At 42.0% G+C, this 24,503-nt stretch overlaps 1 protein-coding gene across 1 annotated transcript in view; it reads right to left on the bottom strand.

Annotated features, from left to right (window-relative positions):
* LOC126112383 (uncharacterized) overlaps positions 1 to 24,503 on the bottom strand; it is a 515,907-nt gene that overhangs the window by 56,605 nt on the left and 434,799 nt on the right. The window contains exon 13 of the mRNA XM_049915011.1: positions 789 to 968. Coding sequence (XP_049770968.1) covers positions 789 to 968 — 180 coding nt within the window. The remainder of the gene's footprint in view (positions 1 to 788; positions 969 to 24,503) is intronic.

The following is a 24,503-nucleotide window of genomic DNA, read 5'->3' as shown; positions in this document are numbered from 1 at the left end:
AGTTGAATTTATTATCTAGCTGCAATCCCAAGAATTTAACACTGTCCACTTCTTCTATCTTCTTGTCATCGTATGTTAGACATATACTCTTGGGACACCTCTTACAAGTTCTGAACTGCATGTAGTGTGTTTTTTCAAAGTTTAGTGACAAGGAATTGGCTAGGAACCAGTGATTAATGTCTACAAATATTTTATTAGCTGATCTTTCTAAGACTACACTTGATTTGCTATTTATTGCAATGTTTGTATCATCGGCAAACAAAACGAACTTGGCATCTGGTAATGTTACTGACGAAAGGTCATTGATATACACAAGAAAAAGTAAGGGCCCCAAAATGGGCTGTTGGACTGGGTTAACACTTAGGAATGGATTTAGGTGTATGAAAGGTAGACTTGTGATTTCAATGGTGTGCATGTAAGAGCTAGAAATCCTTGCTGCTAATACTCAGTAATAAATTCCAAACTTGTTATGAAATTTGAAGTATTATAATTCCATATTTTCCCAGTCAATCACAAATAGTATGCTCATAATAACGGGTGTTATCGTGGTAGTATTGGTTAGGGAACACAATCGTTGATAGAAGTGAATTCGGCCGAGCGAGTACAAATTAAACAGTCCGATTGCCTGGTCAGGTTAAGTAAACAAACAAACTAAATTGTGAAAGCAATTTACTAGTAGGCAGCTTGCACGGTACTCAGTTGAAACTGTCGATAGGCATCAGTGCAGCGTTTACTCCCGCAGGAATAAAGGTACTTGATACCGAGGAGGAGAAAGAACTGTCCCTCACCTGATGTTGTGCGCGCCGCCGCGACCGTACAGGAAGACGTTGGGCGGCGTGGAGAGCTCCTGCAGGCCATCTTGCGGCGAGGCGGAGAACTGCCGCGCGCAGGGCCGGCGCGGCCCCGCCAGCGGCTCACCGGCCTCGCGGACGTCCACGAACTCGTACTGAGCCACGAACTCCACCGGCCTGCGTCACACAGGCTTCCACAGTCACCTCACATTCCAGCCAGCCACATAACTACAGACTAGATCTCATGCCACAACAAATACTATTGTTCACAAACAAAAGTCAGTGGGCGTGTATTTACAAATACGTATACGGAACCTGTGCAGTGAGTGAATGCTGAATTATTTGAGATCTTTTCCTTTTTTCACATGTTATCTATTTTGGTTTTCCAACTGATATAAGTTTTGCAGTTGCAAAATGATTACACATAATTATTTTGAAATTTAGCAGTTATTGTTAACTGACCATAAGCTACAAATATATTGGCCTTAAAATAAAAATAAAAAAGTTGGTTGGTGACATAGACGAGTAGTGTTACTTAGGATTTGGGTTTTAGATTTATAAAAGATGAGAAGCTTAATATCTGTAGAGTCATCTACTGTAACTATAAAACCGTCGTGCTAACCTTTTCGAAAGTGGATCGGTTTGTTGATAGTATTATTATTTCAAAAATTAATTACCAGATTATTGTGTATTCCCGCATTGCACTTATATGTATCATTCATGATGGTCAGTATGTGGTATAACCAACATACAATATGTTTATATTAGCATCGATGCATTCCTTATGTTACCTTCTTTGAAGGGAAGTTAAGTGAGGTGGCATTTTCTTGGTTATTTTTTTCTACAGAGAAGAAGGAGACGGTGAATAAATGAGAGAGAGGGAGAAAGGTAGAGGGAGAGAGAGAGAGAGAGAGAGAGAGAGAGAGAGAGAGAGAGAGAGAGAGTGAGAGAGAGAAGGTGTGTGTGAATGTATGTGTGTGTGTGTGTGTGTGTATGTGTAAGAGAGAGAGAGGGGGGCAGAGAGAGCCACAAGAGAGACATGAGAATGAGAACAGAGAAATAAGACACAAAGAGAGGAAGAGAAAAGAGAAAGATGCAGATGGTCTAAAAGATTAAACAGTGACAGTGGAGTGTACAGAGACGTAAACTAAAGGCACAAGGTGTGTGTGTGTATGTGTTTGTATTTAATGAGATTTGTTGAGTCGTTACAGGGACTAGAAAGGAATATGTGTACGTAGGGAAGAGTTGAAAGACGCTTCTACCGTTATTTTCTTTCGTTTGCCAGTACCTCCTGCTGACCGCGACTATTGCCCTTGACTTTAATATATTTTTAAAGTACACTCTCCATAAAGGGGAAAATGTTTGATTCTCGGAGAAGCGTGTTCAGATCTACTTACTTCTCGATCTCGAATTATTTATCTGAATGTAGTATTTTCGTATTTCACTGCGCACGTGTCACAACATCGATCCATGTGCAGTTGAAAGAAACGTAGCGCGGAAAAAATAGAATGCACCTAGTCATAATACTCGGAACGTTTGCGGGACGCAAAAAATGTACCTGTCATGTTGGTAGAACGGGAGGAGATAATGTTAAGAAGCGGGTGATCCAATAGTAGTGTCAGAGTTCGACACACCATTGAATGATTAGTGTACGAACGAAGTCGATTGGAATCGATGAGATACCTGTAAAAGTTATATTAAACGCATTGTTTCGATCCGATATACAAAAAATTAGATAGTAAAGAAAATTTTTCTTATGATTATGATATTACTTAAGAGATGACGAGTGTGTACATACAACAGCTATTGGGCTATGAACGTGACATTTCACGCTTGTAACCGTCTGGCCACAATGATTTTAAGCAGAAGAACAGAAATTAAAATTATGGCATACCGAAAGGAGATCATTTTGACTTCAGAAGCAAAATGGAAACTGATAAATAATTCTAAAGTTACATTTTATAACCGATAATACGAATAAATTGTTATTTAACTGAAAATAATTTTTAAAGTAGCATCTTTTATATCGGACTATAAAGTATAAAATAATTTACCTTAGCCTCATACGGATATCTAATCTCACACAGATAGTTCTGAAAATTTGTGATCGTGAATTGTTAAAAGTATGAAAGTACTTGTCAGACTTCTAACGAAAAACGTTAGAAACATGAAAAAGACAACAGTTTGAGGGTGATTCTTCATGTCTCAATTTTATATTACGTGCGACCCATGTTTTTCGCTGTAAAATTTATGAGAATTTTCGTAGCTATTAAAAATCACAATTACAAAATTTTCCGAACTATCTGTAAAGAATCTGTATGGGACAAAGAGAAATTGTTTTATACTTTTTAATTCGTTATAAAACTAAAACCTTTTTAAGTTAAAAATTTATTTTTTATATAAGTACTCAATTTCTGTTTTTAGTCTTGTATGTGTAAAATGTTTCTTTCGATGTTAAACGTCTTGATGAGAGTACGACAGACACGTCGGGTAAATTTCAGGTTTATTTCAGTTTGCTTTCACCTGAGTCAAACAATAGACTCATTCTTCCTACAGCTTGAGGAAAGTCTGTAAAGGTAATAATTGGAGAGATTAGAGCTCACACGGAAGATATCCAGCATTTGTAATTCCCACGAACCATTCACGACTGAAACAGGAAAAGGGGGAAATGGCAGTAGTACACGAAGTACTCTCCGCCACATAGCAGACAAGAAAGCGAGTCAACATTGTATTGTCATTCAGTTCTGAGCTATGTTGAAAGAGTCAAGTCTCTAGTTCATCAGGGAGTTTGTTAGAAACCAATTGCACCGAATTTGTACCGAACAAAGACAATGACAAGAGAGCAAGTTAGTAAAAACATAGTCAAATGAGTCACATATACACAAAATTTGTTTTAAATTGCTCCAACCTCAGTTTCATGGGTGGTAGTGAGGTCTTACAGTAGTTTTTTCCAGATTGCAAATTATACTTGTACTTCCCAGTTTGATCAAAATGGCTTCATGCACTACAGAGGTGCAGCTATAAATCAAATGAGTTTTCGCAGACGCCTTTTGCAGCAGGTGATGTACGACATTGCGTCTGTAGGGGTTGTGACGCAACCCGCTAAGCACAGCCGTCGTGCAGGAACTCCAATTCGACAGGCGGTGCTCGGCGTTACGCATCTTTCTCAACCAGTTTTAACGAAATAATTGGAGAGATTAGAGCTCACACGGAAGATTTCCAGCATTTGTAATTCCCACGAACCATTCACGACTGAAACAGGAAAAGAGGGAAATGGCAGTAGTACACGAAGTATTCTCCACCACATAGCAGACAAGAAAGCGAGTCAACATTGTAGTGGACAGAAATACAGTCTGCACTTGGACACAGTTGTTTTAAGCACACCACAGGAAGCTGAGTCTAGTCTTCCCCTGTTCCAGGCATGTTGTTTCCAGTCCCACATTATTGCACTGTCATTGAGTTCTGAACTATGTTTAAAATTTCAAGTCCCTAGCTCACTGGAAAGTTAATTTAAAATCAACTGCAAAATTTGTACTGGAGAGACAGACAGACAAGAAAGCGATCCAATGAAAACATGTTAAAAATTGATTTATATGTTCTTCGTATTAGTGGTAGTAGACAGCGCATTGAAGAAGGTTAGGTTATGTTAGACACAAAATAATATTTTATAAATTTTGAGAAGAATTGAGACATGGTAAAGAAGCAGACGAGCAGTCTACAATATCTAAACAGAGCACAAAAAAATGGCTGAGCATTATGGGACTGAACATCTGAGGTCATCAGTCCCCTAGAACTTAAAACTACTTAAAACTAACTAACCTAAGGAGGTGGAGAGGAGGAGATTAGTGTTTAACGTCCCGTCGACAACGAGGTCATTAGAGACGGAGCGCAAGCTCGGGTGAGGGAAGGATGGGGAAGGAAATCGGCCGTGCCCTTTCAAAGGAACCATCCTGGCATTTGCCTGAAGCGATTTAGGGAAATCACGGAAAACCTAAATCAGGATGGCCGGAGACGGGATTGAACCGTCGTCCTCCCGAATGCGAGTCCAGTGTGCTAACCACTGCGCCGCCTCGCTCGGTCAACTAACCTAAGGACATCACACACATCCATGCCCGAGGCAGGATTCGAACCTGCGACCGTAGCGGTCGCGCGGTTCAAGACTGAAGCGCCTAGAACCGCTCGGACACACAGGCCGACTAAACAGAGCACAGTTTATATATTAAAGTGTCTGTCAGATGTAGCCAAGCCCATATTAAGAAGGACGCAAACCAATTTTTCAGACTGACATAGGGAACAATTAACAGTGCTAATGCACACGACATAACGCTTCTGGTTGAAATGAAAGATTAGAGGTATCAAGTGGAATTTACGCGACACTTACTACACAGTTTATACTGATGGACAGAGCACAGACGAACTGATGTAGAGAAATAGAACTTTAATCATTCTTTCGTTGAACAAATGAATAGGGGAAAACAAACAGAGCTCTGGTGAAGGGCAAACAGAACGATCCACCCTGTCTGTTCGCAGGTTTCGCCCAGTTCAAATGTGCTGGAATTCCACATAGGTATATTTGCTCGGCGGGGTTGTGATTAATGTAGTGGACTTATTCACACACAGTGAACAGCGGACAGAAATACAGTCTGCACTTGGACACAGTTGTTTTAAGCACACCACAGAAAGCCATCTGTCTAGGTAGGAAGCCCCACAAGATAGCCAGCGGAGGGAGACGTCAGAAGCAGACTAAAACACTCGAAGAAATATTTCTTCACAAAAATAACTCTGCTGTTATTGAACATTGTCAAGAGATTGCTGATGATATTTTTGGAAGTGTACTTACGAAACATAACATGTATGAAGTTTATGAACTCCGGAGAGGATGAAAAAGGAAAATACTGAATTAAAGTTGGTGCCACAGGAAATTTGAAATATTAAATATAAAATATAAAAAATTGACTGGTGTATGAAAAACAGACGCAAAAATAGCTATGTCGAAAACCCATACCAAACGAAGGGGCGTGTGCTTGGGACATCTAATAATGTATTAAGGAACAGTTAATTTAAGACTGGAAACATAGACGTTGTAGAAGCATAATTTATTAGTAAACGATTATCATTGATGTTAGGTGCAGCAGATATGCAAATATGGCAAGGCTAGGGAACAATAGAAGGAGGTGGTGGATAGAATCAAAACGTTTAAAGACAGGTAAATTAGGAATTAAGAAGAAAAAGGCAATGTCAGTGGAGCCGGAGAAGAACCAGGAAGAAGATTCCAGTAGCAGAGCTGTAACACTGGATGTAACAAAAATGGAAAAAACGAGGTAGTATTAACATCTGGAAACTCTTGTGGTAGTGAATTAACTAAATTGAGCGTAAGAATTGCAAGTGGAGGACATTTTATTCGCGTTTAATCGCTTCGATTGTATGGTTTATTGAAAATACTAATTGTAATCTAAAACACTGCATCGCAAACACAATCCTGTGGATGAGTGAAAAATAAACAAGTCAATATTACCCTTGTAGGTCCCTCAAGAACTCTAGAAAATCTTGGATTTTCAATAAACAAATTCATTTTATTTAGCGCGGTATCACATCATTGAGAAAATCGATTAACCTTACAAGTTGTTTTCCACTACGTTCAGAAGTAATTTTAGGAATGCCACTTATTTATGTCGAAAGAAAGCCAGACATGAAATTTGCTAATTTACTTAATTTTATGTTCTTTAGGCGTTAAGGCTGTTGGTTGAATTAAATAAAGTGTTCCACGTAGTTTTATGTTCATTTAAATCTATTGAACGTCTATCTTCTTCACACACATTTTCAGACTACTTGTGCATCATCTGACTGCTTACGATATAAAAATTAACGCATTAATGAGTTTTTATGTTGTGACAACTGCCTCACCATATCCTAAACACAACGTAGATAGTTGTGTGCCTTGCAAAGCACAGTGTTACAAATCTTATTCTATCACGTAAATTTTACGGAAATTTGGCATCTATGATTATTTGAAAAATAAGGAAATTATAAAGAATTAGCTGGTTTCCATGTGAAGCAAAATGGCAAGAAATGAAGTTATATGATGTAATTATTGTAGGAATAAGCAATATGAGAAAACTGAAACAATTACAATTTGTGCTTTTATGAGCCAATGGAGGCAAGTTATAACGACGGGAAACTAAATAACCGAAGACCAAAACACACTATTAATGGAATAATAAAAATCATTCGTGTGAATTCAGTTTTCTTGTTTTACTGTCTTTAGGATTATTATTTATACTGCAATATTCAAATCAAAATCGTAAACGGACGTAAAATCCTTGTTTTAAAATAAGCTGAGATAAAAATTTAACTAAACAAAGATATTATGTCAGTTATAATGTATATGGCAAATATATTTGTAGTGTTTGCTATCATATGTAGTATGGGATGGGAGGGGATTTATCTCTAATGGTGAAAACTTTGATTATTCTATCATTTTCAAACAAAAGTCTTTTACGGAAAATAAAGTTATTAATATATACGCCGGAGTCGAAGCTGCTAACTTCTGCCAAAGTAATATCATCTTCGTGGGCATCCGAAAGGATAAACAAAGAAGCTCGTTGACGCTGTTTTCCAGGTTTTTGACTTTTCCTTTCCCCTCCTCCCTCATCAGTGCCAAGCCAAATGAACAACACAAAATAGCCTGATGTTTTGCGAGAAGTTTGATGCAAATATTACATGCCTAAGTGTCTCATAGGACGAGACATTGTGCTACAAATAAGTATGGCAATTTACGTCCTTGGCAGGTACGAAATATTGTGATGTAGTAGAACTACATTTCTGCTGATCAGTCTAGCTCGATTAGGCGAAGTAGTTTTTTCGGAATATGATGCATTTTATGCATCGTTGGCAGTATCGTCCAATCGTCAATACCAATAATCAGTACCTCAGGAAGCAGCAACTAGTATGTAGCGCCTTCTACGGAAGAAGTTCCAGATTCGGCGTCTGTCTGTTTTGGTTACCGGCGGTTTCTATGTATAAAGACGTAAAATGTGTCGCATGTCACAAAAATTTGATGTGCGGCAGTAATTAAGACACCGGGTTCTTACTTGAAAGGAGCGGGATTCGAATCCCTTAAGGACCACATTCGTTTGGCATCTTTTAGATTACAGAAAATACCTTCGTCCGATAACACATTGATACCTTCAGCAAACGCAAATACGCCAACTGACATTGTTGGCAGTTTGTAATTATATTATTTACAGGACTTTAACCTTAAGACTTACTATATTCTCCTCCCCATTGTCAGTGTATGAGATACAGGAAATTTCTCTTGTAGGGAAGCGGATCAGATACATCTGCAACTGACAGAACGTGTTTTCCTCAGGGAGAATTGACCCACCCAGCTACTTGATACGGTCATTTTCTTATCTTTAGAAATGTGTTTTAGTACAGCGCAAAACAGCTACTGTGTGACGAGAGACGGTTTCCACTTACGCTCGTACTTCGTTGTCGATTGTTCAGTTTGTCACTACGAAGTATCGTACAGTCCGAATGCAATATACAGAATAGTTGCCGTATGATTCATTTGTTCGCTGTGTCGTGTGTAAACGCTCTATTCACGTTCTTGGTTGTCAATCTTGTGATCAAGTATTAATGGGAAAAGAAAAGCATATAAGGGCAGTGTTCATGTTTTCCTTAAACGATTACACAATGTAACAGCATTCGGTGTAATTACCTATTAGTGCGAGATCTTCCCATTAGTTGGTCATGTCCTGGAACAATCTGACAGTGTTTAGAAATGTCGTACCCAACTTATCTGAGTGTTCGACAAGACGTGACGAACAAATGAATTGCGGCCGGTATTTCGCTTTTGGTGTAGAGTACTGGACGAGTTCCACTGCCCCGTCTCGCATTACTGGCAGACGCAGAACTCTGTCGTGGCTTTTCTTATCTCGTTATTTTCCATGGTCCAGCAGTCCTCGAGCTATCCATGCAAAAATCTCAATCCTTCGAAGAAGGATAGAGCGGGTGGAGAATGAATGACTCAGACACAACTAAAGTTAGAGTCACGAACGATAGCGGCTGAGCTCAGGTTTGTACTGTGAACGTACGTCACACATTATCCGACAGTTAATAAGCGTCCAGTAGCGTTCCGAGGACTGTGCTGGAAATGTCGAAGCCAGTGTGAGCATTAGATTTGATTGTAGTGAACTATTTAGCAATTTTATATTCAATTTATTGCGAGGGTTTTCATCGATGATGGTGGTGGTAAGTGACAGATTCTACACAAGCCCGCGAGAGACATAATTTGCAGGACACACACTTTCTTCCAGCGCAATGTATGTGTACGCGCATAACGCAGGTGTCGCTTGGAACCGATTACAATGGCATCCCTGACCTGAACAAACCGTCATCGTTCGTGAATCTGAATAGAGAACGCCCTGTCACCTCCCCCCCCCCCCCCTGTCTCCCCACCCCCCTTATCCGAAACCATATCGCACGTTAATCTGACAACATTCGTACCGAGATTATCGGTTAATACCTCCCCAGGTGAAATGAATTTTTATCACTGAGGGCTGGCCAGCAGGTGAACCAAAGTTTCTGGCATATACATCCTGGTCAGTGAACTGCGGACAGAAGACAATGTCTGGATCCTGAGCATATTCAGAGTGTTTAAGGAAAGGAAAGTGTAAACGGAAATGATGGTATGATGATGAAAAGCTTTGAAATCTGAGGTTTCAAAATGATAATCAAAAACTGACTACTTAAGAAACGAAATGGAGAGGTATTAAACAAAACTGGCAAAACCTGTGGACAGTACCTACGAGAAAAGGAGATATGGTGGTGGTACATACTCCGAGACACTCTTGGTCAGCCACACAGCGAAAGATCTGATACTGGGTCAAGAAAACTACAGTGGTCAGCGCCATTGTGCTCCGTCTCTGATGACGTCATCGACAGGGAATGCGGAAGTTGGTGGCTGAACAGGGTCTACTTATTTTGAATAGCACTGAAGGGTTTACCCCTGACAGTATTCACATTCCCTGCTCGTAAAAGTCACAATGACGACACTTCTGATTAACTGTAGAACAATGGAATACACCTATCGATCAGGAAATAGGTCAGCGGTCTCTGATTCTGTTCCCTGCCTAGTTGTGGAAAAGATTTCTTCTTCCTCCAAGATCAAAACCAACTAGGACATTACAGCCGCGCGGGATTAGCCGAGCGGTCTAGTGCGCTGCAGTCATGGACTGTGCGGCTGGTCCCGGCGGAGGTTCGAGTCCTCCCTCGGGCATGGGTGTGTGTGTTTGTCCTTAGGATAATTTAGGTTAAGTAGTGTGCACGCTTAGGGACTGATGACCTTAGCAGTTAAGTCCCATAAGATTTCAAACACATTTGAACATTTTTAGGACATTACATGTCTGACACATTATCATTGACGATGGGAGAATGATTTACTCAAGGAATGAAGATTTCAGCACGAGGAGGGAAGAAGTGAAGAACAGCATCGGGACAGTCAACACAGTGGCGATCGTAGAACACTGTCACACGAATAACCCAATGTAATAACTTGTGTCGATGGTTACAGTGAACGTAGCTCGTTTTCAGTCAATACGCGGTTATAAATACAGTACTTAGCTCCCTTTTACATCGTATGTCGCTGATCAAAGTTCAACAACGTAACTGCTGGAGATTTCAACATAAAGGCAAATGAAACAGCATGGTTCCAGAGACCTTCAAGTCCAAATATATACACTCCTGGAAACGGAAAAAAGAACACATTGACACCGGTGTGTCACACCCACCATACTTGCTCCGGACACTGCGAGAGGGCTGTACAAGCAATGATCACACGCACGGCACAGAGGACACACCAGGAACCGCGGTGTTGGCCGTCGAATGGCGCTAGCTGCGCAGCATTTGTGCATCGCCGCCGTCAGTGTCAGCCAGTTTGCCGTGGCATACGGAGCTCCATCGCAGTCTTTAACACTGGTAGCATGCCGCGACAGCGTGGACGTGAACCGTATGTGCAGTTGACGGACTTTGAGCGAGGGCGTATAGTGGGCATGCGGGAGGCCGGGTGGACGTACCGCCGAATTGCTCAACACGTGGGGTGTGAGGTCTCCACAGTACATCGATGTTGTCGCCAGTGGTCGGCGGAAGGTGCACGTGCCCGTCGACCTGGGACCGGACCGCAGCAACGCACGGATGCACGCCAAGACCGTAGGATCCTACGCAGTGCCGTAGGGGACCGCACCGCCACTTCCCAGCAAATTAGGGACACTGTTGCTCCTGAGGTATCGGCGAGGACCATTCGCAACCGTCTCCATGAAGCTGGGCTATGGTCCCGCACACCGTTAGGCCGTCTTCCGCTCACGCCCCAACATCGTGCAGCCCGCCTCCAGTGGTGTCGCGACAGGCGTGAATGGAGGGACGAATGGAGACGTGTCGTCTTCAGCGATGAGAGTCGCTTCTGCCTTGGTGCCAATGATGGTCGTATGCGTGTTTGGCGCCGTGCAGGTGAGCGCCACAATCAGGACTGCATACGACCGAGGCACACAGGGCCAACACCCGGCATCATGGTGTGGGGAGCGATCTCCTACACTGGCCGTACACCACTGGTGATCGTCGAGGGGACACTGAATAGTGCACGGTACATCCAAACCGTCATCGAACCCGTCGTTGTACCATTCCTAGACCGGCAAGGGAACTTGCTGTTCCAACAGGACAATGCACGTCCGCATGTATCCCGTGCCACCCAACGTGCTCTAGAAGGTGTAAGTCAACTACCCTGGCCAGCAAGATCTCCGGATCTGTCCCCCATTGAGCATGTTTGGGACTGGATGAAGCGTCATCTCACGCGGTCTGCACGTCCAGCACGAACGCTGGTCCAACTGAGGCGCCAGGTGGAAATGGCATGGCAAGCCGTTCCACAGGACTACATCCAGCATCTCTACGATCGTCTCCATGGGAGAATAGCAGCCTGCATTGCTGCGAAAGGTGGATATACACTGTACTAGTGCCGACATTGTGCATGCTCTGTTGCCTGTGTCTATGTGCCTGTGGTTCTGTCAGTGTGATCATGTGATGTATCTGACCCCAGGAATGTGTCAATAAAGTTTCCCCTTCCTGGGACAATGAATTCACGGTGTTCTTATTTCAATTTCCAGGAGTGTATATGGGGTGTCCCATTTATCTTGACCACCCTAAATAACTGTTTGTCCAGATGCAAATTACAAAATGTTTCAAGCAAATGTTCTTTAGCTGTCAGGGGAACAGAAATAAGCATGATTGCCTTCTCTGTAGTTTTGTTATTTACAACGATATAAACAGCTGTATGACTTTTTAAATGGCACCCTGTATTTTTATTCGGCAATTCATTTCCTCTCCTAAAGATTTATTCAAAAGTATATCGCAGTGTGCCATTCACCGAAACACAAAGTTATTTGTTACAAAACACAACAATGACGTTGACGCTCCCAGCGCTTAGTGCAGGTATTCGGGGTAATAGAACATATCCCCGTGCTGATGTTGACAGAGGACAAATGTAAACACAAGCAGAATGCACACCCGTCATTCCGTCAACCGTCGTCAGTTGAAGAGTTGTGGGAGTAGAATGTACACCAACGAAGAGTAGGTAGAAATGCTACTCATCTAGGGGGTGTGTAAGTTAGCATAAAAGTAATTACAGTACTGTTTTCTTATGTATGGAAACGTTTAGTACAGTAGTTTAGTCCTTTTAAATACTGTTGTGTTGGGTAGATATACAGTAAAGGCTGTCCGTTCTACAAACTGCATCGACATAACATTTCTTTTATTGCTATTGTTGAAGGTAGGCGAAATGCTACGCAGGCAGCGGAACTGTATAGAAAGCGATATCCTGACAAGAACCTACTTTCCCGACAGATGTTTTCTCGTCTTGTTGCGACGTTTCAGGAAACGGGAAGTTCCAACCCACGACAGCGCAATCGTCGTAGCAGTCGCAAAGATGAAGCTGCCGAAGTTACTGTTCTCGCTTCCGTTCCTATGAATCCACATGTGAGCACACGACAGCTTGAACACGAGATCGACGTTCCTAAAACCAGTGTACATCGTATTCTTACACGTCTACGGTTCCATCCTTACCATGTATACCTACATCAAAAATTGCATGGGAATTATTTCCAGAATCGTGTACGGTTCTGTCAGTGGGCACAGCAGCAAATCCTTTCCAACCCGAACTTCTTCTTCAATGTTCTATTTACCGATGAATGTTACTTCTCAAACAAGGAGCATGCATTACTGGTTCAGCGACAACCCACGATGGGATGGCTTAGACAGGTGGAACATCAGCGTCAATAGAAAGTTAACGTCTGGTGTGTGATGCTAGGTACTACAATAATTAGCCCTTATTTCGTCAATGGTAGTCTAAAGACACAGCGTATGCCAAATTCCTCACACGAATTCTTCCTCCTCTTCTAGATGAAGTGCCGCTAAGAACCAGAATGCTTATTTGGTATCAACGCGATGGATGTCCAGCACATAATGCCTTGCGTGCGCGTCGTGTTCTGAACCGAAGGTATCCTGCCAGATGGATTGGTCGAGGGGGAGCAGTTACTTGGCCTGCTAGGTCTCCTGATTTAAATCCTGTGGACTTTATTCTTTGGGGATGCATTAAAGACGTTGTCTATCGCGATATTCCAACAACTCCAGAGGACATGCAGGAACGTATCGTGCTTGCTTGCAATTCTCTTCAGCAGGCAACAATGGAAGCGGTGAACACTTGTTTCATTCAACGAGTGCTCTAGTGTATCGGTGTCCAGGGTCACGTTTGAATGTTCTACTCCTGGGCAATGCTACAGGAGAGTCAAAGTCAATTTTGTGTTATGTTTTTACTTGGTTTTCATTTGTTTTCTGACAACTCCAGGAAGTGGACAAGTTTGTGATCCCGGGCTCAAAGTCAGTGTTGTGTTATGTAATTAATAACGCCATGTTTCAGTGAATGGTACACTGTGATACATTTTTGAGTAGGTCTTTAGGAGAGGAAATGAATTACCGAATAAAAAATACAGTGTGCCATTTAAAAAGGCATACCGCTGTACATATCTTTGTAAAAAACAAAGCTACAACGAAGGCAATCATGCTGGTTGATATATGCAGTGAAGTGACGAATGAAAATCTTGTACCAAGGCCGGGATTTGAAACTAGGCCTCCTGCACAGTAGGCAGACGCACAAACCACTACGCCACCCTGGCACGCCCGCCTCCTAGCGTAATCCGCGCAGTTGTGCACAGCCAGTATGCCAGGTTGGCGTAGTGGTTAGCACATCTGCCTAGTGAACAGGAGCCTTGGGTTTGAATCCCGGCCTTGGTACATATTTTCATTCAGTCTATATTTACACAACGTAAATGAAATACTTAGTGGCTCAACACAATCATTAAGTTTTCAGTGAAATTAATAAAAAATATCCACTAGTTGGATTATGTGAGCTGAACTATAAACTGGCCAAAGCGCACACCCGGTCACTGGCATTATTTACGTCAGGAATGTTCTGAAGCGGCGCATTTTGGTAGAAAACTTCTCCATTAGACAGAATTCGAATATCAAGAGTGACAAGGCAGCCTGGGTTCTGCTCGCTGGAAATGGCTCCGTAACGGTCGGAGTGACACCTCGCTAATTGCGACCAGTGACCCGAGGGGGAAACACACAGTAGTAGGGTTGCTGAAGGGGGTGGGGGGGGGGCGGAGGACAGAGAGGGTTGGAGGGCGGTGTGCGATGCCAGACACGGTGTCCGAATGCAATTAGCCGCAGCACTGGTCTCGTGTAGTGGCGGCTGCAAATGAACCAGAGACCACCAAATATAAGCTATGCCCAGTTCTAGTGTTACACACGATTCTGTAACTAAACGAAGCACTTTGTGGTTTTGTTTAAAATCTTTACACGTCATGGGAACATTTCCAAACGAAACAAAATTTGGCAGAAATTTTTATGTTTGTGAATCAACCTGTCGCATGGACGTAGATTATGCACATCGTGATGACGTAAGTAATTTGTCGATTGTGAAGTAGAAGATCTCGTCCACCTTGGTAACATCGCAACTCCAACATTTAACTTCCAAGACGTCGTTAGGTTAAAGGCAACCGAAGCCAGTTTTTGTAGACATGAACTGCTGCGTGTGACAAACAAAACAAATGTTTAGGAAAATTAATATTATTTCTACAGTCATCAGATAGTAGCGAAAATTTTGAGTATAATCATTTGGAAATTAGTGCAATTCCTTTGATCAAGTGCTGTTTCGAGATAATGGATGAAGGAGACAGGAAAACAGTTCCTCATAACTGCGTCTATAGGTACCACTTGAGAATGCTCTGTGAGCCTCGTACGATCGACACTTCTGTTTCGAACAAAGCAATGAAGTAGACGAGAAGACGCAATTAGCTATGAAGTGTAAAAGGAGGGATTTAGATTAATGTATGCAGCCTCGTAAGGTCGACGTACCAGCTCATTCGTGACTGCCTTGCCGATTAAAGTGTCTAGCGATATCTTATTAATTGTTGCAGCAATAAAGAGTTGCTAGATTTTAAATTGTTTGTGTATGCAAACCTTGAAGGAACATACACAGGTCGGACTGATATTTTGCTACCACGTCTGTACCATGGGGTTGAGAACGAACAAGTAACACGAAAGAAGGGAAACACGGAAGGGTGGGAAAATGTAGGTAAGGACAACATTTACAGCACAAGTACTCGTGGAATCTGGGCCATTAGAGACGGAACCGGAGAAAGACTACGAAACAGACTGGTTGTGGTCTTGTTGAAGGAGCCAGAGAGCTATTCAACTGAACTGGTTTAAAGTGAAACCGCGGAAACGCAAATACAAGGTATTTGATCCCCGTGCCTCCCAAATACACTTTTTTTTATACTGATCCTCGGTCTTCGGGCCACGTTAGGATAAATGAGGTAGTAAAACGGAACCTAAAGGTACTGGGAATATAGGTAAATCTTGACAATTAACATTTCATTATATAAGGTACTGCAACTGTCTTTTCTAAGAAGAAGTATTTTTAGTGTCAATTGACCACATAATAAATGGATAATGACTAGTTTCGATCATATATAATGCACATCTTGAGATCAGAATGTTCACATTTTTTGATCAGTTAAAAGTAATTAGTTTCGTAGATTGTCATTACGAATGTTGTTTTGGAAACTAAAATTCCAGAGCTGAACTCTGTTTTCATTTTATTTTGTTATATTTGATTTTTTACTACTAGTTTCGGTGTCACAGCACCATTCTCAAGCACTCCTGGTAAACATTTCATCCGTCACCTGGTGAGACACATTTTTCATGATCTTCTCCATTATACTATGTGATGAAATTTATTTGTGAATAGACGATTAAATATTATTATATTTACAAAACAAATACTTTATCACGTACAGAGTCACAGATAGATTTCTCCTTTGAAAATAATGGAGAGGACCATGAAAAAGGTTATTATATACCGGTGCGAGCGAAACTAGTCATCGTTAATGTCATGCAACTAACTGTAAAGATAAACTTTTCTTGTAGGTAAATGATTTGCTTGAATCTAGTGTGGACGGAAAAGGACAATATGGTGATGTGAGTAATTTAGGGAGCGACAGAACGTAACGACGAGGCCGCTGGGAAGGAGTGTCACTGAAATGGCGAAGATGATGGTGCGTTCACGTAGTACCTTCACTAGTGACTGCCAAGAACTGGACGAAGGGCAGTGAAACAGGTAGTAGGCCATAATACTTTGCTTATCAGTTTCTAAGGAAATAACATATTTGATGAACTTCAGCAAGTAATCGTGGCTTGATAGAGTTCACTGTCATTCATTTGTATTTTCTTCTATAGTTCACTCGCATATCAAGGTTCAGGAAAATAAGAATGACGTTAGTTAATATACAGTAATGACAGAAAATTACTAGTAGCCGAGCTCAGGCGGAGTTGATGCTCCACGTTGCCTATCTAAATGAGTTGATGCCTTTATTTAATATTCTCACGATATGGGTACATGGGATATTTGTTTTGTAAATAAAACCGCCTTTTTCTGCTGACACGAAGAGGCGCTTTTATTTACAAAACAAATATTTCTATGCTTGCTGTGAGGATGGTCAGGCAATCGAACTCGTTATTGGATATAAGGGGTTTATTCTTTCGCACCCCTGTGTCTGTACAAATTTGCAGTCAGATTTAAAAAACAACAGAAGAAAGGGTGACTCATGAAATATACTGATCACCTAGAACATTATGACCTCTGACCTACTACGATATAAACCCGTTCACGCAATAGCAGCGACACTTGAAGGGGAACGACTGCTAGTCAGACACACGCACGGTGCATGGAGTGTCAGTGAGCGTGGTTTCCGTGTGTAGAATGGGGAAGGCGCGCGGCCTATCTGAGTTTGATCGAGGGTAGTTCGTGATGGCCCAGAGGCTCAGTACGAGTATTTCGGAAACTGCACAACTTGTCGTGTGTTCGAGGAGTGCTGTGGTCTTTACCACGTGGTGAAACCAAGATGAAACCACGTTCAGTCGTCGTGAGGTTGGGCGGCTACTGCTCATTAGAGATCGGACGTCGTAGGCTGGGAAGACTAGTAAAAAAGGACAGACGGCGAATTGTGGGGGAACTAATATCAGACTTAATGCTGGGCAGAGTAAAAGTGTGCCTGAACTCACAGGGCACCGAACACTTCTAAGATGGGCTTCTGCAGCAGACGACTAATCCGTGTGCCAAAGTTAACAAAACGATATCGGCAACTACTACTGAACTGGGCACGTGACCACCGGCACTGGACGTTGGTGAGTGGCAGAGCTTTGCACGGTCTGATGAATCCCGATACATTCTTCATCATGTCAATAGCTAGCCGCGGATCCTTCGTTTTCCAGGAGAACAGTTCCTTGACTTCTATACTACGGGACGGAGACAAGGTTACTGCTACTCCATTACGCTCTGGGCAACGCTGACGTAGGCATCCATGGCTACAGTGGGAGCTCGCGCAAGGGAAAATGACGGCAAAGGATTATCGTATAATGGTTGCAGATCACGTACAGCCCTTCCCGATGGCAGTGGCATTTTTCAACAGGATAATGCGCCATGTCACAAGGCAAGGAGTGTGATGGAGTGGTTCATGGAACACAATGGCAAGTTTCAGTTGATTTGCTGCTCCCACCTCCAGCTCGCCAGATTTGAACCCGATCGATCACATCAGGGATGTGATTTTACATGGCGTCAGACCTCATCGGCCCGCTATCCGGAATTTAAGGGAATTAAGTGACTTGTATGTGTAGATGTTGTGCTAATTCCCTCCAGCGGCCTACCAACGCCCATTTCTTCCATGCCACTACGCGTAGCCCCTTTTATCCGTGCCAAAGGTGGACATACCGACTATTGAGTAGGTGGTCATAATGTCTGTTACTTTCCAGAAGGACTACTCAGCAGCTAAATTTGATCTAGGACGACAGTACGATAATCAGGATTACCAGAGAAGGCTTAGCGCTACCGTCGTAAAAGTGAAATTCTATTGATTTGAGTGGACTTGGCGCTGTGTATGCGAGCTAATGAAGGTTGCCGTAACAGCCTGTGGTTTTTCCTACAGCCAAGATAGTAACAAATGGACACGGTAACCGTAATACAATCTACTCCACACAGTTTAACAACACACAGAGGAATGTGTGCTGACAGGTGCCTGTATCGTCACTACCTATTTACTGGCATCGCTTGAGCCACATCTGTGACAACACTTTTGAAGACTTGCTGCAGTTTTTGTGACAGGACGTCAGATCGATTAAAACATTCAACAGAGTAGAAAATTTATAAAGTAAAACTTACATATAAATTCAGGTGTAGTGAAGGCTGGTTGCACAATATGTTAAACAAATGAGATGAAGTATCAAATTATCTGTTTGCAAATACTGTTACAATTAACCGCTGTTTACGATCATCTCTCTTGCCGAGACAAAATGTACGTCTCCCGCTGAAGTACTGATAGACAACGAAAAGAAAGTGAATTAATTTATTATTTAGCTTATGGAGCATTGCGCGCATTAGAATTTTCCGCTACTACCCCTACACTGTGGTACGAGGGATATTTAAATGTAAGCAGCTATGTCCCTTTTGTAGAAAATGGTACCACCGAGACGTACAAACAGTAAACGCTTGTTAATTAAATTAAAAAGTGTGTATTGTTTCTGTGCTTCTAGGTGCTACAAATGTAAATCCACAATTATCTAGGAACTGTTAGATGGTTCACTCTTCTTGTTCCAGTGATTGTTTCATTTTAAGGATATATCAGTTCTTTTTCTATTTTTCCTATCTGATTGAAACGTGCAACTTGCTGGGTGTTCGCGTATTAATTTACCCAGCGTCGGAAGAGAGAGACATTCTGTAAGTAACTGGACAGCTAATCTCGCAAGACAGGTGGAACTATGTATTACCAAGCCATTGTAAAGCAAAAGGATCGGAGGTGTTACGCAGTGCAGACGCTTCGAACAAATTCAGCGCGATATGTACGTATTTCAGCAACTCCAAGCTGTCATCGTATCCACATGACAGTAATTACATTCGTCAGAAGATCCCAGGTTCGATACTCCTAACTGTCGAGGCGTCTTCCTTTACGGTATGGGCTCCCTCAGACTGTGAAGACTTCCAAGGACCTCCTTGAACGAGAACCGACGATTACAGTTAGGGGAAACTGGCCGTAAAGGCCGTTAAGAAAAAAGAACGGAAGATTAGGGATTAACATCCTGTCGAGAACGAGGACGTTAGAGACTGAACATAAGCTCGGATTGTTTTGCTAAGGATAGGGAAGGAAATCGGCCGTGCCCTTTCAAAGGCACTATCCAAACATTTGCCTGGAGTGATTTAGTGAAATCGCAGGAAACCTAAAACTAGATGTTCGGACGCGGAAGTGAATCATCGGCATCTCGAATGCGAGTCCAGTGCGCCATTTCGCTCGGCTGAACTGTTGATAGAGACGACGCAGTCAGTGGCTGACAAAGTGGTCAGCTGATATCGCATGGCCGCTAGTCTATTCACGTGCGCACGAACACATACACACACACACACATACGGTGATGGGCAGTAACATTACGATCACGTGTTTAGTAGCGCATTGGTTCATCTTTGGAACGCAATACAGCAATGATTCTACGTGGCATTGATGCAGCAGGTCCTTGGTAGGTTTACGGAGGTACATGCCACTAGATGTCTACTTATAGGTCGTTCATTTCCCGGAAATTACTGGCCGGTGGTTTGTGGGCACTGAACTGGCGTTCGATAGCGTTCAAGATGTGTTCCATTTAGTTCAGATCAGGTGAATTTGGTGGCAAAGACATCAATATAAGTTCACTACTACGCTCCTCAAACCATAATAAAGTGATTCTGGTGTTGTGGAAACAACTGTCTTGTGGCTGTAAGGTGTCATCGCCATCGGGGAAGACATCAAGCATAAACAGATGCAAGTAGTCCACAATAATGTTCATGCAGACCACAGCTGTCACGGTGTCTTCGAATACTACCATAGGCCTCCCGAAGGTCAGGAGAATATCCCCCATAGTACAATGTCGCCCACATCAGCGTGCGTCCTTGACACCTGTGCACGTTTCAGAGTATCTGGACACGATCATCGGTGTAACAATAAATGTGATTCATTCGATCAGGCGACACTGTGCCCTTTGTCCACGGTCCAATATAGATGATCACGTTCCCACTTCAACCGTTACTTACGGTGTCGTTGGGTCAACATGGGATCATGTAGGGGGCGTCTGCTGCTAAACCCCATTTTCAACAAGTTGCAGTCAACGGTGTGCTCCGGAACCTTTGTGGCTGCACCAGTATTGCAGCCTCTCGTCATATTTTACACGTATCGCGTCCTGCCATACTTTACACAGCGGGCAAACCTTCGACCACCATGTCCTGTGATGAGAGGTGGATGTTCAACACCTTTTCGCTTTATTGTGGTTTAACAGTGCACCTGCTTTCCACACACGGTCACGACGCAACAAGCGAACAACAGACCAGCTTGCCCGTTTCCGAGATAGTCGTTCCCAGCCGTCGGCTCGTAAAAGTCTGGTATTTGCGGAAGTTGCTAATGTCAGGGGATTTCCCCATATGTGGCACAGATCGTCGCTAGAGAAATTCCCCGTTCGTGTCTGCTCCGCTTATTTACTTTCCTTACAGCTGGCAGTGTCTTCACCTCCCCCCCTTCCCCTCCTCCAGAAGGCATTCGGCCTCCCTGTTGACAGTCAATGGTCATAATGTTTTGCCTCAGCGGTGTATAATCCAAATATCCCTCCCACGTTCTTCATTTAAGATGGACACCGTACGACGCAACGTTATTTTTACCTACCTGCGCGGACATAATTGACAAGGGAACCATAAGAATTTCCTTTCAACGGTCTGATTCATATTGAGACGATGTGCAAAGCAGGAATAGGTCTTCAGTATATCAAAATAGGAGGAAGTTTCAACCATTATTGAGATTAGTTTCATATGCGCCAGATCTCTGTATAGAACCTCACTGCCGGTACTTCTTTATATTCTTATCCCGCCTAATTATAACAACAGATTTATTATGACTGTGCAAATTATCAGTATCTAATGACTCATTTGTTGTTCTAGTAATATTTATCCTGAACAAAATAAGAAAAAACTTTTTTTTCGTAAGGAGATTGGATATAAAACCAGGATACACAAGAACTTTCAATCAAAACAGTGTAGTCATTATATGTATATTATTGTATGTTCATTTGTGAAATGTATAATGTGTTGCCTGTGAAGCTCTGCACGAATCAAGATGATACTAATCATAGAAACATGGAAAACAATAATTATAGCGACAGACAGAAAATGTGATGAAGGCAGAATTTTCAAATGTGCATGGCTTTTTCGATGTGTATTGTAAAACAAACTTGTTTTACATTGATTAACAGATCCCTGTCATCACATAATTTCGTCGCGAACCCACGCATATCCGTTGTTAGAATTAAGGGAGATGAAAAAAAATACTGGAAGCGAGATTTATTACAGAGACCTTGTGATTATGAAATACAGTGATTATTCTCTCGACTGCGGACTCTTTGAATTCTAAGTGACAATATGAAGTATATAAACACGTATGAATTTTCTCGGAAATGGTTGAGATTAGTGTCTCCCGGCTTACATGTATTGAAGTCCTAATTGTCCCCTACCATCGTTTCAGTATGAATCAGATCAGTGAGGGCAAGTTTGTACGGTTGCTTTGTGAGCTCGAGGGGGTTAACCTCTCCCTTCCGTATAACATGAAGAACTGACTGTTCAGCAGCAAATTAAGACCATACTCGGTGCACCCCATTAGTGCCCCTAGCAGTTCGTTCTTAAAAGTAGTGTTACGTGCCTGACAGAGAATCTGTTTCCATGTACTAAGTATTAGGAATTCGGCCCTTGCCCTTCACATATTGGACATGGGAATAATGACTTCTGATAAGTTTCTCTTCGTAACTGTGTTTGCGTCATTATATGTATAGATAAGGGGTTCCATCTAGAAAACCTGTTACGCAATTCTTTAGTTTTCAAGAGATATTAGCGGTCGATCAGTCATCAAGCGTCTGTCATTTCAGTATTTGCAACACTCGTGTGCCTCTTTCACTCGAGCTATTAAATTCTACAATTATTTAACCATCCTTCTTTATATACATTTGATGTGCAGATGTACAGATCTTGTACAAGAAAATTGTAGATTCTGGGGCCTCCAAAACCTTCTGTTGCTATTAAGCCATTACACAACTGCACAAAACATGAGAAGATTCCAAAGACGGAAGTAAATGAACATTATTCTATGGAATACTATCGAATAAGAAGACAGATACTACGAACATAAGAATAAGTAATGAAAAATGTACATGTTTTTGCGGACTTTAGTAATTCCACATTTAGTAAACAAAGAAATCCATCTTGACAATATTGTACGGATTTCTTGATTAACGTGGCGTGAACTATAAACTATCTTTTCTTATTTCTCTAGCAGTTTCATTAAGCAAGACTGTTTTCTTTTCGAACTTGGACGTTTTGAGATTACAGGATAACACATGTGGACGAATTCTGTGGTAGAGGTTTTGATAGAAATGTCAGTTCGAAAAACGAGTTGCTGCATGAAGTTTGAGGATCTTTTTGAGGAAGTAATATTTTATTTCTTCAAGAAACTGTCGCATGACAGCCTTAAAGCAAAATACTAAACTTTTTAGTCACAACATATTTAGCGTATTTGCAAACCTATTTTTTGATTACAGCTATCTTCGCAGAAGTTCTTGAACTCATACTCTATGTCTTAGGTCAATACCAGTCATTTGAAGCTTAACGTCACCTCTAGAATTGATAGAAAAATAAAATTTCTGCGTCACTTTAGTGTATTTCAGTAAGTGAAAATGTTGTATTTCATTAGAAATCTTTCTAAACTCCTCCACTAACCAAATTCCAGCGAAAATGAGCTGCGGCTCGCCAGCACATCCCTCGTTTGAAGTTATGAAACCCATGCAACGTATTAATAACTACGAAACTGACTGGCAGTCGTCGAAGAAAAGTTGCATTGAAGTAGGGGAGAGTGGTGTATCCCGGAGCCCTTTCCGGAGTTGCCTCCAGCCAGCCATTTAATAAAGGTTTCACATACTTTCTTATTCTATTTTGAAATGATACCACTCGCTTAATATGTACTGCAGTCTTTTCCTGAAGTTACAAAAACTACGCCATAAAAGTAAGGTTTTTCCAAATTTGAAAAAACTGTTCCAAGGAACACCATGGTCGTGTACCTACTAGCAAATATTATTTTCAAAATTAAGGGAGTGTTGCAAACGAGAAAATCCTGTCAGCACTGTATTTAATATTCCGCATGTTGAATTATTACCCTGCTAAACACTACTTATCCGTAAGTGAAACCTGATTGAAAAGAAGTAGTATCAAAAATCAGTTACAAGCTGAAAACGTTTTGAAATAGAAGCTATTGGCAACTAACACAAATTTCTATTTTGGAGACAGGGAGAATTTTTAACCTGTAAAGAAACTCAGAACATTTGCAAATATTACGTGCTCCATGGTAGAAGACCTTCCGTTTCAAGGTACTTGAAGCACGACTGACAAAGTATGGTTTGACCGTACACATGTTATGTAGATAGTTTTTTAATACACAGAATTTTACTCACCATAAAACTCTGTAACTGGAGAATTAATAATTCGAGGGACGTTGAATAAGTAATGAAATACATTTTTTCTGGAAGCGGGATGGTTTTATTCAGGATTCCAAGGATTCCAATACATCATATTATTCCCCATGCTTTTGGCTACAAAACGGTGTTTGTCTACATAATCGCCGTTCAAAGCAATTGCCTTACACCACCCTAAGAGGGGGCTTGTATGCCCTCATGGTACCACTCTACTGGTGGACGTCGAAGCCAACGTACTGCTGCATCAATACCCTCACTCATCATCCACCTACTGCTTCCCGCGGAGATCATCCTTCCTTCGTTGGGCTAAACAGTTGGAAGTCGGAAGGTACGAGATCCGGGCTGCAGGGCGGATGAGGAAGGACAGTCCAACGAAGTTTTGTGAACTCCTTTTGGGGGCGCAGACTTGTGTGTCATGGAGAAGGAGAAGTTTGTCTACATTTTTATGGTCCTGAACACCCTGAAGTCGTTCCTTCAATTTACTGGCAGTACCACGTGGGAGATCGAACAGCTCTGCGTGACCTT

The sequence above is a fragment of the Schistocerca cancellata genome, chromosome 1 (genome assembly GCF_023864275.1).
Source record: "Schistocerca cancellata isolate TAMUIC-IGC-003103 chromosome 1, iqSchCanc2.1, whole genome shotgun sequence".
Taxonomy (NCBI): Eukaryota; Metazoa; Arthropoda; class Insecta; order Orthoptera; family Acrididae; genus Schistocerca; species Schistocerca cancellata.
Note: the sequence above shows the minus strand (reverse complement) of the source record. Positions and strands in the feature narration are given on the sequence as shown.